The 17,196-nt window shown below is 44.7% G+C and overlaps 1 protein-coding gene across 1 annotated transcript in view; it reads right to left on the reverse strand.

Annotated features, from left to right (window-relative positions):
• GALNT16 (polypeptide N-acetylgalactosaminyltransferase 16) overlaps positions 1-16,842 on the reverse strand; it is a 120,140-nt gene extending 103,298 nt beyond the window's left edge. Inside the window, exon 1 of the mRNA XM_045016088.1 lies at positions 16,418-16,842. Within this exon, the coding sequence (XP_044872023.1) occupies positions 16,418-16,612 (195 nt within the window). The 5' untranslated portion in view covers positions 16,613-16,842. The remainder of the gene's footprint in view (positions 1-16,417) is intronic.
• Between the last annotated feature and the right edge of the window lie 354 nt (positions 16,843-17,196).

The following is a 17,196-nucleotide window of genomic DNA, read 5'->3' on the forward strand; positions in this document are numbered from 1 at the left end:
GCTCCAGCCCAAGGCCGGATGTCTACACTGCAGTGAAACAGCCCCAGCCCAAGTCGGCTGGCATGGGCCAGCCGCAGGTGTCTACTTGCTGTGTAGACATACCCTTAGGTTCCTGGTTTAATGCTCTGTTAAATGCCAATTAGTTCCAGGTAACGTGATAAAGAAATCAGAAGCGACAGCCACCTATTTTCACATTTCTGATGCATGAACTATTGCTTTCTGATTAGTGGCCACGTGACCTTTCAGATAGAAATTTGTCCATGCAGCAATGTGGATAGAACATTCCCTTTGGCATTGTAGAGAAGCTGACATTCCCATTCTCCTTGAGTGCGCCACGCCACAACCACTGATGCCTGAGATAATACTTGTAGGCCAATGGCATACAACATGGGGCTAGATTTTCTGGTCTGTTCCAGCACAAATGGGACAGATTCCAATGGAAGCAGGCCAGTGGAGATTCCTCTTGAACAGGAAGTATTTTAAAATGTTAGTTAAAAATATCAGGTAACATGTTTTTAAGCATGACCTATTTTCCTAGCCTAGCCACGGCCTTAGAAAGGAAGGATAGCTTTGCAATTCAGGCACTGGACTGAGCCTCAGGCAAGTTGAGTCCTATTGCTGGTTTTGCAACAGCACTGAATTCCAGTGCAAACTCAGGCAAGCCACTTGACCTCCGCTCCTCATCTGTAAGATGAGGAGATGAACACTTCCTTTCCCCTACTCTTTGTCAGGGGCGGCTCCAGGCACCAGCGCAGCAAGCACGTGCCTGGGGCGGCAAGGCGCGCGGGGGGGGGGCTGCCAGTCGCTGTGAGGGCGGCAATCAGGCAGCCTTCGCCAGCATTTCTGCAGGCGGTCCACCAGTTCCGCGGTTTTGGCGGCAATTCGGCAGCTGGTATGCCGAAGGCGCAGGACCAGCAGATCAGGAACCGCCACTGAATCCACACGACCGGCGGACCTCCCGCAGAAACGCTGCCGAAGGCTGCCTGACTGCCGTGCTTAGGGCGGCAAAAAACATAGAGTCGCCCCTGCTTTTTGTCTGCTTTGTCCATGTAGATTGTAAATTTGGTGGGGGCCGTGGGAGGGCAGAGGCTCTCTTTTGCACATACAGCGCCTAGTACAAGGGGGTCCCCAGTCTCAATGCTTAAAAAAAATCTCTATTAAAAAGGGATCCAAGTGAGATTCCCAGATACAGAAAAAACACAACTGAACATGAAGACTATATACAAATAAGCCACTAAGTATGTGGGAAATATTAATATATAAATTTGCTTACAGATCATCTACTTTGTCGTTTTTATTTCTAAGATTTATTTTTCACACCATCAATCCAAACTTTTTTTATATACTACAACGTTTCCAGTGATGACGACCTGGAGTTTGCCTGGAAGAAAAATACTGAACAATTGATACCTTTAGAAAAAAGAAAATTCTGATCCAAGATTTAAAAATCTTGGCCACTGACTCAGCTGCTATAGTCAGGTTTGGAAAGATGTGAATCTTTTGCACTTATATTTCAAAATACCCTTCCACTTCCATGTTTCATAATTCTGTCCTTGTCACAGAGAGTTGTAAAAGCCACAACGAAAGCTCTACGCACCACTTTGGAGAGTTAGGCATAGCAGTGTGAGACATAATTTAGTGGAATTCTGAAGTACTACAGGAGAGCAAGATAAGAAACTTGATGATGTAATGTGGATTCCAAACAATCTGTCACAAGATTCAATTTCAGGATATGCTGGTGCACCTAATAAATGAATATTGCACATGGTAGCATTATGTTCCAAGAGCTCAATTTTGCTGTTACACTAGTTAGGAAGTTTTTAAACTGTCATTTTGCAGTCCTGGGATTCTGTTTTCCAATACGGGTGAAGATTCTTCCACAGATTTTCTTTTTAATTAAGATCTCTACATTTTAAATGAAATGATTCAATGTGTTAAAATTCCACTGAACCAAACTGAAGAAACTGAGCTATAAATACTAAGTAAGATTGCATGTGTGTCTCTAGGTCAGGAGTTGCAGCACGCATGGGAGAAGCCCGGGAGATGGAAAGCACAGGGTGGTTTAGGTTACCTTTGTGCCCTCTGGATTCTGAGATGGTGAGGGGTCAGCTTGACACTCATGGGGCAGCTACTCTATATTATGTCAGACTCTTGTGGGAAGATCTGCATCCCAGAATCTTTGTAATAGCATGCAGTTTGAGATATCCATTCCAACACACAGTCATGTCCCCAGCACATTTTTATACTGAGGCTGGTGAGGTGGTTTGCATCGGGCCATCTAGAGTAGCCTATGCAGTGCCTGTGCTGAAGAATTCTCCCCCAGTGGATTGCAAGGCAGAGGTGAAAGTAAGCCAGTACGGTACGGTACGGTGTACCGGCAAGAGCCAGTACGCTGTGCCGGATTGGACTCGCTTCCACGGTGGTGATTTAAAGGGCCCAGGGCTCCAGCCGCTGCAGGGAGCCCCAGGCCCTTTAAATCCCCGCCGGAGCTCTGGCAGCCGGGCTCGGGCAGGGATTTAAAGGGCCTGGTGCTCCAGCCGCTGTGGGGAGCCCCGGGCCCTTTAAATCCTCGCCAGAGCTCCAGCAGCCGGGCTCCCACAGTGATTTAAAGGGCCCGGAGCGCCGCAGCAGCCGGAGCCCCGGGCCCTTTAATTTGCCCCTGAGCCCCAGGGCTCCCAGCCACCTCTGAAGCTGGTAGCTCTGGGGTGATTTAAAGGCCCTGGGGCTCTGGCTGTGGCTGGGAGCCCCAGGGCCTTTACATCTTGAAAGGCCCCGCCTTTTCCCACTGAGGCCACGCCCCTGCTCAAGACTCCGGCGTACTGGTAAGTCCTTTAAGTCAGTGTTTCTCAAACTGGGGACGCTGCTCATTCAAGGAAAACTCCTGGTGGGCTGGGCAGGGCTGTTTACCTGCCCCATCCACAGGTCCGGCCAATCGCAGCTCCCACTGGCCGCGGGTCACTGCTCCAAGCCAATGGGAGCTGCTGGAAGCGGCAGCCAGTACATCCCTCGGCCCACCCCCCTTCCAGCAGCTCTCATTGGCCTGGAGCGGCGTACCGCGGCCACTGGAAGCTGCGATCGGCCGGACCTGTGGACAGAGCAGGTAAACACACCAACCCGGCCCGCCAGGGGCTTCCCCTACGTAAGCGGTGGCCCCAGTTTGAGAAACACTGCTTTAAGTTACTTTCACCCCTGCTGCAAGAAATCCTTCCCACTGTGTAATGTAATTGTGGAAGATGACTTATAGGAAATTTGAAATGGTGTTGTCACTGGTTAGCAGCTCAAAGAGTATCCAATGCAGTAGCTGCAAGGAGAATGCAAAGGAGAAGAAAACGTTAGAGAATCTAATTGCCCTCTTCTCCTTCAGCAGACAGTGATAATATGTATCTTTTTATCCATTCCTGCCCCTAATTCATAAGGTCTCCTAGCAGACATTTAGAAGAGAGAAAAGATATACAACAATCCAATCCCCTTTCAAACTTAATGTGACAGTATAATTCTTTATCTAATAAGAAAGGGGGGAAATTGAGATGAGTTGGGACAAATTGTCAGGACTAAATCCCCATTAACTAAGACACAGAGATTCAAAATGGTAAAAGGATCCATCTAAAGGAGTCCAGGGATATCCTATGCCTCAAAAGATGTCCACTCAGCATGTTGTCCCAGCAAGTTCTATGGGGGAAGAGCTGCTTTTAACACCTGCAGCACTGATGACTTTACCAGAGGGGAAAAGCAGGAAGCCATCCCAGCACAGCTGTGTCCCAGCTGGCATGCCCTAAGCACAACCACTCATTGCAGCCTAGAGGTTTTCCTTTTCAGCTAACTGCACAGATCTCTTAGGATGCAGTTTGGAGCATGAGGAAGACAGCTACAAAACTAGTTTAATGACTAGCTTAAGTGACCTAAGTAGACTATCAAGTTTTCTCTACTACTCTATGTGGCTGTGTTTAATCTATAGTATGTAGTTTAAATTTATTTTCATTTAAAATTTATTTAAATGGACTCTCTCTAACATATACAGTACTATCAGATGCAACACACATGCATCCAGGGGATTGTTTTTTGCAAAGTTAACTCAAGTTATAATTGATTGTTGCCCCTAACTTGAGTCCCATCCACACACAAAACCCCTTAACTCAAGTGTGGTGGCTTGGGGGGCGGGGGTAATAGCCTAAAGCCTCAGTTAACACAACTCAGCAGATGCTAAAAGAACTGCACTGCAGGGTGGACACAGACTAGCGCCCCTGGAGTGCTGCTAGTGCACCAGTCTTCTTCTTCTTATTATTATTATTCACTCCCTGTGGAGCATAAGGCGCCAACCACTCTCCTCCATTCATTTTGTTCTTGAGCGAGACAGCAGATTTCATCCCACTTCATTCCCATACCTTTCATTTCCTCTTCAATGGTCCTTCGCCACATCCCCAATGGTCTACCTCTCCTCCTTCTTCCTTGTGGTGTCCATCGTAGGGCAATATGAGGGTGTCTGTCAGCATCCATTCTCAACACATGCCCCAGCCACCTCCATCTTCGTTGTTTGGCTTCATCCACTATATTGTTGATGCCCGTTAATCGGCTCACTTCAACATTGGTGATACGTTGCGGCCAATGTATGTTAAGAATTCGCCTAAGACACCTTCCTTCAAAGCCCCGAAGCCGACTTTCTATCCAGTGCCTTCCCACAATTCCCCACATGTTCCCAGAAAAGACAAGCAGCTTCTCCCATAATGCACTTGGAAAGAATTCCTAGAGCAGATCATTTTACTGCAGTGCAAGGAACCATGGGACAAGGCCCTAAAAGTATTACTGCCTGCCACACAAGTGAGTGCAGCAGCAGCTCAAGTGTTATTTCAATGTGGCCACTCTCATGCAAGCTAGGCTAATGTAAGAGACGTAACTCAAATGCAGATAACTTGAATTAACTCTGCAGCTAAGACATACTCTAAGACAGTACAAAAGCCAGTATTATATTGTTTGAGAAATAATATGTGATAATGTAATTAATTACCATGTTGTTGTGATATATATATGTGTGTATGTATGCTGTGAGTTAGACAAGGTTACACATATAACTTCAACATTCCTAATTGGAGTGCTTTACAATCTTTACATTTCTCTAATGAAATTTCTTAAGAAAAATAGATGTAAAAAAGAAACTCTATTATATGGAATTAGTTGGCTAAATTCCACTGGAACACCGGATCCCATTCACTTTCCAGAAAGCCCCTCTCCTGTAAGCTAAGCCTTAGGAGCCATGCATTCGTCTCTTTACAAAACGCACAAGCCTTACTGCATTCATTGTGCCATTCACTAGATTTTTCACCGTGCACTTAAGTTAGCCAGGCACTTTGAGGTGAGTGAGAAAACTCCATTCAGAAAATTCTGCACGTGGACAAAGTGCGATTTTCAATTATTCATAATTGAGTCTATCAAAAAAACTTTGAGTGTTCCCATAAAAGACACCTCTCCACAATAAGATCTCTTTCCCTGGCCAAGCTTCAACCCACAGCTGTTTCAACACAAGGCCTGTTCAAAAAAAGGTTTAAATTTGTATTGCTTTAATAGTGAGGAAAATATATTCCCCCATTTTCCCAGTGCCCCAAAATAACTGTTTAAACTTTTTTTTTATTCAATTATTATTACCATTATTATTATTATTTTAAAAAAATAGTCCCTGCACAGAGAGACCAAGACTGGAAATGTTCAGCTCAAAAGGTGACAAATTTGGGAAGTTATAAGAGATTGAACACAAGGGACTGGTAATGGAAAACTTCAGGCAGCCTTAACGGAGTGGTCACTATTAGCCCTCATATAATTAAATTAGAAAGTACAGCTTTAACCCGAACTGCTCAGAGATTTTTTCGAGGCCAAGTATCCAGAGAGTCAAATCTTATAACCATGAGCCCTGCCACAACACACCAGAAAAGTCTTATCATTGCCTCTTCAGGTTGACTAGAACCGCTTCATTGCAGATAGTGAGCTCTCTCCTCTTTTCTTTCAAGCCAGAAAGTAGAACGTAGCTAAGAAACAAACACATCTGCCAGATTTGCATTACCCAATTCAAAAGAACACGGCAGAAGTCAGAGCAGAAAGCAGTCAAGAGAAGGCAATTCCAAAGGGAACACACAGCTGCCTATCAAATATCTAGGTTCAATCAGCACTGGAAAATTGCCCATGCTCTGAAACCATATTTCACAACATGGGCAATTTCTCTGCATAAATGAGGCCCTGAAGACCTCTCTCTCGCTCTCTCATTTTTATGTATACACATACGTGCGCCCACACACACACACATCCCACTGTCCAAATAACAGCATAGAACTACAAGCACAATCTTTCCTCATGAGCATCAGTGGGAAATGGCCAGGCTCTAGTCCCTCTTTTCCTTTTTTGGATAAAAAATAAATAAATAAAAAGGTGCTCACGAAAGTGAAAAGTAATACGTCTTTTAGTCTACAAGGTGCCACAGGACTCTTTGTTGCTTTTTCCAGATCCAGACTAACATGGCTACCCCTCTGAAAGTGAAAGTGTGATCAATAGTAGTGAATGGTAGAGACCAGCAGGCAGTGTGTAAGCTGTACCAGTCAATCCTCAACTGTCAGTCCTCTTGACTGCAGTCCTTGGCTTTTCACACAGCTCTGTCAAAGCACTTCATTCCTGACCTGCAGCAGCCTCTGCTATTCTGCTGCTGAGACACCATCTGCCGCCCCACCCCCAGCTTTGCTAGTGCACCTCAGTTTGGATTTGCAGCAGTTTCCAATATCATAGTCACTCAGGCTTTCAACAGTCATACTAGATGGTGTAGTGGTTTGGGATGTGATCACACCAATAACCTGATAAGAGCTACTCGAAATTTGGAATTTCTCTTCAACAGGAAATTCCAGGATTTCAAAATCTGTTTTCATTCAAATCAGAACAAAAAAAAAATCTCATGGAATGAATTTTTTTGAAAACAATTCATTTCAGGTCAATCGCAATGTTCCATTTTGAGAAAACAAACATTTCATTCTGACTGTCTCTTTACATTGCAATTTATAATATAAAATAAACATTGACACAAAAAGTCATTTCTAAACAAAAAAATCAAGATGTTCCATATTCTGAGAAGGTTGAAATGTTTCGACTATATCAAAATACTTTTCCAGCTCTTGTTTTTCAAAAGGAAATTTAGTCAAAATAAACACGTTCCCACGGAAAGTTTTTATTTCAATGAAACAGTATTTTCCAGTGCAAAAACATCCTGCTGGAAAAATGTTGACCAGCTCTAACCCTGCTGGAGTGTGCACTGGAAATGCTCAGACAGATAGCATCTAAGATGACAGCATATACAGCTGAACCGCTCTCATGCCATCCAACACAAGTTCACCTATTAGCCAGCCCCATATAGCTCCTTTCACCCAAAGATCTGAGAGCACTTAAACATTCATGAACTAAGCCTCACAACAGCTCCATTTTACAGATGGGGAAACTGAGGCCTAGTCAGCCTCTCCTTTAGAAAGTTATTTTATCTATTATGAAGGTAGATGCTAGTTCCAACCACTGAATTACTTCCTATCTGGTATGGAAGCTCAGTTCCATAGAGAAAGACATGGACACAAATAAGAACAGTAAGCAAGTGGCCAGAATATTTTTTCATCCTCAGCACAATTGACTCTGTTTCTTTTACTCCCTTTCTGCTGTGCTGTGTTTTTCCAGCAAGGATAATTAAGTCATATTTCAGAGCTGGAAAGCTCCTCAGCACTGACAGCCACAATACAGCTCAGTTAAAATGGAAAGAATGATTTTTTTTTCCTGTCCTGACTTCATCTTCAGGCATATGGCAGTTCATATCCTCCTCAGGTGAGCATCAAGAGACAGGATCCATGCTTCACTTTGCAGTGCCTGCAAGCAGATCTGATATTTCAGTGTTATTACATGTAATAACTATGCTATTGCAGGGTGTAGCTCTTTAAAAGAGCCAAGGATTTGAGAATCCTCCCCTTCACCTACGCTCCATCCAATCAGGATGGTAGGGCAAACTGGAAAGCTCCGGACTCCAGTGTGTGCACGTGTATTACCAGGTTTTAGTACTGTGATCTCTGATGGGGGCCATTTTGCAGACTGAGGCAAAGACTATCAGGAGAGCCTCAAGTGGGAAGTGGCTGTGGATTACTGAAGCACTAGCTGCCTAAACCTTGGAGCAAGTGATGGATGTGTTCCCTAACCCATATGCTCCCACCCACTTTGGTGGAAGGGGTCAGAGCAGGGATTATCTTTCTGTTCTGTGTTCGTACAGCACTTAGCATGAATGGGTCCTGGTCCATGGTTCGCACTCGTAGGTGTTGCCAAAATATAAATAATAAGTAGAATGTGGGGTTAACTTAAGGAGCACCTCACCTTCGGCCTCACCAAAAAATCATGCCACAGGCAGAGCAGCAAGCTCTCCAAGAACAGAATATTTGTAGAACCACCTAGCCACTTGAATTCAGAATTAAGGTACTGAGGGATGCCCTCAGACACAGCTGACAGGATTTTTTTTTAATTATTGTGATGGGTTTGTTTTGTTTATTTTACTTTAATTTTTTTAAGCCCCATGTGTGCCACTAGAACAAATTAAATATGAAATCATTTTCTGCCATTTAGGCAAATAGCATTCCCACAGTTCCAAAATGTAAACACTGTAAATAAAATATAAAGCTGTCAAACTCTTACAGAATCTTGCTTGTGCAGTAACACTCCCAGAGACGCATTTATCAACCATTCTTATTCTACAGAGCTGGCATAGCTCACTCACCTGTGGTTTGTGAGAAACATCCAAAGGACAGCAGAAACCGCAAGCATTGTGGGCCTTGCCACAACAGGAATATATACAACAAACCTTAAGTGTTAGAGGCCTTGTCCCCTGAAGTGCATATCTGCCTACAATAAACCACAGGCCTTCCCATGAGGTAAGAATTTTCAACCACCTCTGAAAAGCAGCCAGCCACCTTTGGGATGAAATGCAACACTCATAGATCTGCAGGACAGAAAATGTAGTATACTTTATCCAGCTGAAACCACAAGGAGAATTTAATTACACAGATAGATTTAGTGTTCTGCAGAAAATTCTAGTACCTCTACTCTTGCAAAATATGCCATAGAAACATTAATGACTAGGCCTGCTCAGGGTCACGTTTTCACATCTCACCAACTTCACTCAGGGCCGCCCAGAAGGGGGGGCAAATGGAGCAATTTGCCCCAGGCCCCGAAGGGGCCCCCACAAAAATATAATATTCTATAGTTTTGCAACTTTTTTTAATGGAAGGGGCCCCCGAAATTGCTTTGCCCCAGGCCCCCTGAATCCTCTGGGCAGCCCTGACATCACTGGACTGAGCTCTGCAAGCTTAGAAAAATGGATCCTTCAGCCAAGGGAGTCAAAGTTCTGGGGATGAAAGACTGGTAAGGAAACTACCTTGAACAAAGACTGTAGCTTGTTAAGTCAGGACTTAGCCATTAGAAAGTGTATTTGATTTTATCTATTTGTAATCCTTTCAAACTTGAGTTCTTCTACTTGGTATCACTTAACCCTATGTCCTTTTGTTAATAAACTTCTTTGTTTTTTACAATAAACCAGGTCAGTGCTGTACTTGAAGGGAAGGGTGTATTTTCCCCAGTTAATTTAATAAGCTGTGATGTTCTTTTGTCTCTTTAAAGGCGCAAACGGACCTTATTATTTCTCTGAGTGTTCCAGGAAAGGGCTGGACACTGCAGAGCACATGGATTTGGGAAAATTTGTTGCGGGGTGGTGGGGTCCATCTTGCCGGGGTAACCAGAGTGGGACTGTGGTATTGTAGGCAGGCTGCTGGGGTCAGAGCGCTGAACCGGGGCTGCTTAACTCACCGACACTCAGTGCAGGCTTGTATGCTGGCTGGAAGTGTCCAGACAAGAGAGCTTTGGCAGCACAGCCTTTGGAGGCACTCAGGGCTATAAGGCAGGCGGTGACAACCTCTCACAGGTCTGGATTGAACCCCAGAATATGACAGTTCCTCCACCAGCAGCACAATACTTCTTCACGCACTGGGACACTGGTCCCATCCAGTATGCAAGGGAAGAGCAAAACCTCCTGAATCACCAACGCAACTTCTTGTGGCATCTGGATTTTTCATGAGGGTTTCCCATCAGCATTTTGCTTTTCCAGAGGGGTCTCCCAACCAAGTGTTAAACAGGATAGACCAGCGGTGTAGTAGTAAAAAAAAAAAAAGAAGAAGAAGAAGAATATATATAGGTATAGGTTAGGGGTTTGTTATAGAAGTGGATGGGTGAGATTGTATGGCCTGCATTGTGCAAGAGGTCAGACCAGATGATCATAATGGTCCCTTCTGACCTTAAAGTCTATGAGTCTATGAGAAGTGGGTGAAGGTGAGCTAAACTTTTTGGCGCTCCAGACTGGACCATGGTAAATGCCATATTCCTAAAATGAGAAGTTGGTAAACTCTGTTTACGCACGCTTATCCACAACTACACTACTGGAATAAACCCAAAGAAAAGGGGGAAATGCTCTTGTGAGCCTACTAGTATCCAGGGAAGAACCCCCTTCCTCATATCCAGATGATATAGGTATTCTGTGAAGGACACTAGCAGAACTGTGGGCAGCAGAGTTAGCCGCACTATGGACAGATCAGTTTACGTTCACCCAGGACTTGGACTCTAGGGATGGTTCTCATAGAGTCCTAGGACTTCTGGTGAATCCTATAATAAGGAAAGAATTTGAGATCCGAACCATAGGTCTCCATCAAAGCAGGCCAGGTTCTAGAATGTGGACTCTGTGAAGGCATGCAGGTACTAGCCAAACAACCCTTCCTGCAAGCTAGTTTTAGCAAGACCCTCCTTCAAGCCAGTCCTGCATTCTAGCATGAGGAAGAGCCCAAGAACTCTGCAACATTCCTCTTTCCTTTAGTGATGCAAGAGGAGAAATAGTTTCCTGTGGGGGGAAAAGTCATTTTAAGAAAAACACCAATATTATGAGGCATTCAAAGGTTTGCACAAAGGCCTGAACTGCTTTGGATTCTCTCTGAATCCAGAGTCTGATCACCTACTTTGTAGAGCACATCTTATACAAAAATGCAAATTCAATGAGCAGTCTTTAAGAGATCAAACAGGCTGGCGGGGACTGCCACTTTATGATCACGTACAGATGCAAATCAATTTGCATCAACCCAGCGTGGTAGAAGAAGAAACTTGGTTACATTCTTAAACCAGGACAACAAGGCAAATTATTGACTATGGGACAGTCAGGCACAAATTAACTAGGAAGAGTAAAATTCTACAGAAACCAGATTTCCCCCAGCTCAAGAGGATGCTTTTATGAGCTGTGATATATCTTTAATTATTACGTTCTACCTCCTCAGCAGCACAGCAGGACATGAAATAAAATCTGTATTTCATGAGCATGGTAAAGTGCCACTACAGGGAGTTCTTTCTCTTGCAGTTATTTTATTTATTTATTTGGGAGCCACCTGTATTCCCATAGCTACAGCACTGAAACTGACAAGAACTGCCTCCAGGCAGGCACACAAGCCTAGGGAGCCCAGTGGGATAGAAACCTTTGCAGAATAAAAGAGATCACCTATTGAACCATGAAAGATGCAGTTTATCCCAGTTGTGAGTGAAATATAATATCTGCTTTTGACAGCAGCAAATGGGAAGGGGAAGAGGGGACATAACCATTCCACAGGACTATTATGGAGCTCAGGAGCACCAGTAAATGTCAGCTGGAAATAGCTGGTTCAGGCATGTGAGGTGTAAGGGCATCAGAGTTTGAGGGTATCAGATCTAGCAAGGGGCTTATTAAAATGCACACACCCACTCTATTTCCCCAATAGTGTGTTAAAATAAATAGGACTGATTATCGGTAGTGTGGCTAAATTGAAGTTAAATGTATCAGGATCTGAAGGGTGTAAGAGGATAGTGCTAACAGAGATGGAAGAAAAGAGGTGAATGATTAACCCACTGAAATTCAGTGTGTAAGTATTGCCAAGAATCCTTTGATCACCCATTTTAAAGCTTCTGTGTAAAGGAAACCTATGGGGAGCTGAAGACAACATCCCACTGGGGAGAAAGAGAAAGGAGGGCACGTTTATTGGAATGTTGTTTTTCAGAAAAGCCCAAATGCTGCAACAGAGAGAGCCATGTGAGCAACGTGCAGGAGCCCCAGGGCTACTCCTAAAAAAAGTATCATGTTGTTAAACATAAAAAATAAATATCCAGGACTGTGGTATTTGCTTCTTCCTTGAGAGATGAACAGGAAGTGCTTTTTCGCTCAATTCACCAGCAACCAAGTCCTGCAGCTCAGCTGATCAGATTCTGATTTGTTCTCAGCCTGCAGTTTATTTAAAAAAAAAAAAAAAAAAGAGTGGCCAGAATGTATTTTGGGTGAATTTTTAATCCTCCCCATACTAGTCTGGGTTGATCAAGCTGTGGGTGGGTTACTCCAAGGAGGGTTGGAATTCACCCCCAAGTTCCCCAACCTGTACCAGGCAGCAGGATTGCACCTCACTCCTTTCACTGCTGCTCTTTCCGCCTACGAGTCAATAGCATCCACTGCCCTTCTGGATCACTGATGCCAGGTAAGGATGGATTCCCACGGTTACCCCAATAACTACTCTGTGCTAGCCTGTTTGGGATTGGTGCTGAGCTCCCTTTACAGCCTCTCTAGGGATGCCGTGATCCCCTTCATGCAACTGTTTCATTTTCACACGCCTCATCACTACACAGCGGTGCAGATAACTTTGTGATAACTGCATATGAATGAGTCTGCCCCTTTGGATTCTGTGGGCTGTATTTAATATTAAATAATAACAGCAACTCAGCACTGAGCATTTGCCTTTGGCTCTTGGGCTGTATTTTGGGTCCCCTATCCTAGAGGAACAACCACCAGCTATTTGCAGATCATTTGTGGTCTTTGGAGAGGGAATTTGGAGAGCCAGACACACAGGAGTTGAGCTTTGCCTGTAACTATGGCTATGTCTACAATGGCAAGTGAAAGACAAAAAACTTTTGTCCTTCAGAGGTGTTAAAAAAAAAAAAAATCCCCCTGAAAGACAAAAGTTTGCATCGGTGTGAACAGTGCTTTGTCCGCAGGAGAACGCTAACGCCGCTCACTCATTGCAGGTGGAAGTTTTTTGTCAGCAGGAGCACTGACAAACAGCTGCTACACTGTGCGCCTTTTAGAGGCCCGGCTGTAGCGGCCCAGCTGTGTCACTAAAAGCTGCGTAGTGTAGACATCGCCTATAGCAGATTTTTACTAGTCCATCTACATGTTTATTTCAAAAGGGACAACAGCTTTGCAGATGATTTCCAAAGCTGACCTAGTCAATATGTTCATTTTTTTTTTTAAAACTGAGGAGCTAAATCAGTTGATTTCAGTGGGATGAAACCAAGGATGACTTTTGTTCCACAGACGCCAAATTTTAAAACTTCTGTGCCTAGAACAGGGATTTGAGTGTCCAACATTATCTAGTCTAAGGTATTTCTTGGAGACCCATCACTGTAGCACCTGACCCCCCACTAATGATTAGGGTTGATATAGAGATTTCCACAGCAGACTCAAAATTTTAGGCACCCAAGTTTGAAATTCAGGCTCACATTGGCCATCAGAAATCAGGCAGTTATTTAGTGGCCTTGCTACATGCTCATTCTCCATTTAGTCAGCTGCTGGTTTTACCTGGAAATATTTTTATTTTCCTTCTCAAGAGGGAATAAAAAGAGTCCCGTAAAACCCGCAAAGGCATTTCCATTTTTTAAACATGTCATTCACCTGGGATTTGCAATGGCACAGAGCAGAACTTCTCGACTCACTTGGCGGAAGAAGAGATTTGCAGACAAAAGCAGTAGAAAGAGGGTTTTAAAACTACAAAACAATGTGTTTCCACAGGATCTTAATCACATTAGGATGAGCCTCAAACAAATCCCCAGATGCCAACCACAAAAACCAGAGATACATCTGGATCTGGAGCCAAATTGTGTGGCTTACCTTAACAATTCTATAGTGGGCCAAACCAAAACAGTAGATCTAAACACCCTGGAACTTTGGAAAAGTTAACAGCCAATAGATACACCTAGTAAATAAAATAAATAATGTTGACATTGCATAATAAACAAAGTAATTAACTCCTTAAGAAGATCAGAGATGAAGGCACTACAGACCCAGGAGCACCTGTTTATATATTAATAGCTTCTGTTCCTGTATAAAAGCAACTAAAACGGCACATTTTATATGCCTTGAAAAAAATCACAACCTACAGCAAGTGTGCCTAGGAGAGAACCTGCTGGAATGCATGTCAACCACCCTGGTCTCCAGCTTGTCTGCCCACAGATCTTCCCCCTCCCACCCCAGACTGGCTCCTTGGTTATTCCTCTGCCTCACCTCCTCCCAGAGCTGTCTCTAGCAATCCAATGAGACTGCTACAAATCGGACTGACTGCTAGTTATTCACATTCCATCACAGGAAAGTCCCCTTACTCTCTCACTGTGGTGTCAAATCAACAGTAATGCCACCGCAGGGGGTCACATCAGCAAGAATATGGCATTTGATTGGCCTGACTCTCACAGCAGCAGACAGAACATTTTGGAAAGTACACTGTATATATTATATATTTGAGAAACGTGGTCACTCAGAAGATCTGACTGCTTCCATTCTGCCGCTTCTTGTACAAACTGATCATTGCAGGGGCCAGGAAGGAGTATTCCATGTACAGCACTGCACAGTCAGTCAGGTGCATTACAGTGGGGTTTCACCTTCCTTTCTCCCATTACCTATTGGCCACTCCTGGAGACAGGAATCTGGAGTAGATAGACCAGTATGGTAGCAAATCCTATGACCCCAATTACAGAGAGGAATGGGGAGGCAGAGAGCAGCATTATCCCTCTATATTAATGGGTTTGGGACGGAAGCCCAGGTCAGACTGACCCATCCCTTTTTTTTTTTAAATGACAATTTCTGTGGTAACAGCCACTGTCAGAAGACAAGATACTGGGCTAGATGGACCTTTGGTCTGACCCAGTATGGCCGTTCTTATGTTCTACATTATCTATATATACACATATACCCTACTTGTTAAAGCATCTCTCATTGTATGATCTCATAGTGTTTTATACACTAATAAGTTAAGCCTCATGACCCCCATGTGATGGTTACACATTAGCCCTAATTTAAAGATGGAGAAACTGGGATATTGGCCAAAGTTGCAAAGCAAGTCACTAAGAAAAGACAAGAATCCTGGTGTCCAGGCTCCTGCTCTAACTATTAGACCATGCTGTTTCTGTTCCTTTCCATGTCTGTGTAACCAGATGATTCACAGGCAAACATAAACAATGACATCTTCCAGTTTCTGAGCGGTCTTACCCAGGTTACCACTGAGAATGGGCTCAATGAGTTTTTTATTTGGTTACTTGTATTATTTCTTACAGTAAATAGCGGCTTTTTATTATTATTACCTTGTAGCCTGAAAGAGGAAAAACCGAAAGAGCCTAGTGGTTCTTATCTCCCCTAACACAGGGAGAGCAGAAGCTCTATTTGATCCCACTGCCAAACTCCTGGACATCCCCAGGAAAAGCAGAGGGCAGGTCTTTTGATACAGTGCCTCAAATGGGACCCGGGGGTCAGAAATCAAATAGGTGGGAAGCAGGAAGTCAGTCTGGATGTAAGCAGGGATAAACCAGGGCTGCCTACCCCTCCTGTCTCGCTCTGAGCTCAACCAAAATATGAGGCTAACAGCAGAGAGCTTCCTCTGACTTAATTCAGTTTTAACTTCCAGGCTCGCACGCTGTGCTGTGCTCTCACACTAGGATGTACAACAACTAATGGATGATGCAGCTGAGACCACCAAACCCCCCACATGGCAGTGTGGGTGTTGCAACATTATTCCCCCTGGGCCCTGACCCTCACAATCCTTCCAGAGCAAGGATCATGGAGCCCAGGACCTAAGAAACTGTTTTCTGCGAATGCAAATCCTTCTGGCCTCATTTAAAACATGCAGCTTGAACACAACCCAAAAAGCCTTCACGGCTGTTTCATCCACCCCTTTCTTAGCCAAAAAGGAAATCCAGCTCCCAGCCAGAGAAACAGACCCTGGCCATCCAGTGGACACGACTTGCAAACACTTTACATTCAGCGTTAGTCTATTTCTCCAAGCCTTTTGGATAGTGCTCCCCAATTGTAAGCGCTGTCATGGTTACAAGACAGAATGCTAAAATAAATATAAAGAAACCCATGCAAATCTAACACCTCCTCTAATGTATCCCCCCCCCATTCATTCACCAGCCCCCACCAATCTCTGACAAACTAGATTAATGTTCCTGCCAACACCTCACCCGGCAGCAGCACCAACATGCAATGCAATTTCCCTGCAACAATCGCTGCTGAAGAATTAAAATGTAATCCGCTCTGCGAGCGTGTCTCACTTACCGTGAGGGGGATGGTCCCATCTTCCCTGTGGCTCTCCAGCCTCGCAGCTGATCTCTGCCCATTCCTGCCGCTGCTGCTAGGAGATCTGCTGGATGCTGCTGAATGAGGCTTGTTGTCCTGCCATAAGTAATAGAAAGTGCCCAGGATCCATGCTACGGTCAGGATTGCAATGGCATTAGCCCTGATCCTCCTCATCCCGAAAGCCCCAGTGGAGCCTGATGAACTGGAGAAGAGGTTGGGGCTCAGACGAGAGGAGGGTCAGAGAGGTGGGGGAGAGGAGGGTGCTGGTGACAGGATTCTCCCTCTCTCTGGCTGGCTCTTACAGTCACAGCTGTTTGTGTTAGCTCTGCTCTCACGCCTCAGTCCTGCAGAGCAGAAAAAGGGAGCGAGATCCTCAGGGTCCTACTGCCCTTTCCTCTACAGCCCACAGATGTGATCAGACGCACGCCGGGAGCCGGGCCCCTAAGGGTGCCAGCCTTGCACTGGACCCTTGTGGCGGGAATGGACCGAACGCGCTAATGGGGCGTTTCCATCCCGGGTGCAGATGATCTCTCAGCGGCCCCTCTGGAGGTCTTGGAGTGGGCAGGAGTATAAGGTTTTGTTTTAGTGCTGGTGTTAGGGGACATGAGAGCTAAGGGTTAATTATCAACTGCAGAAGAGGGAGTTTGTGTGTGGGGGGGTATTTTTGCATTTATGGGTACTAGGTCGTGCCCTACGATTTGCACAACATTCATTTCAGGTAACAATCGGCTGGAGAGAAGGTGCCTGGGATCCATTTC

The sequence above is a fragment of the Mauremys mutica genome, chromosome 4 (assembly GCF_020497125.1).
Source record: "Mauremys mutica isolate MM-2020 ecotype Southern chromosome 4, ASM2049712v1, whole genome shotgun sequence".
Taxonomy (NCBI): Eukaryota; Metazoa; Chordata; order Testudines; family Geoemydidae; genus Mauremys; species Mauremys mutica.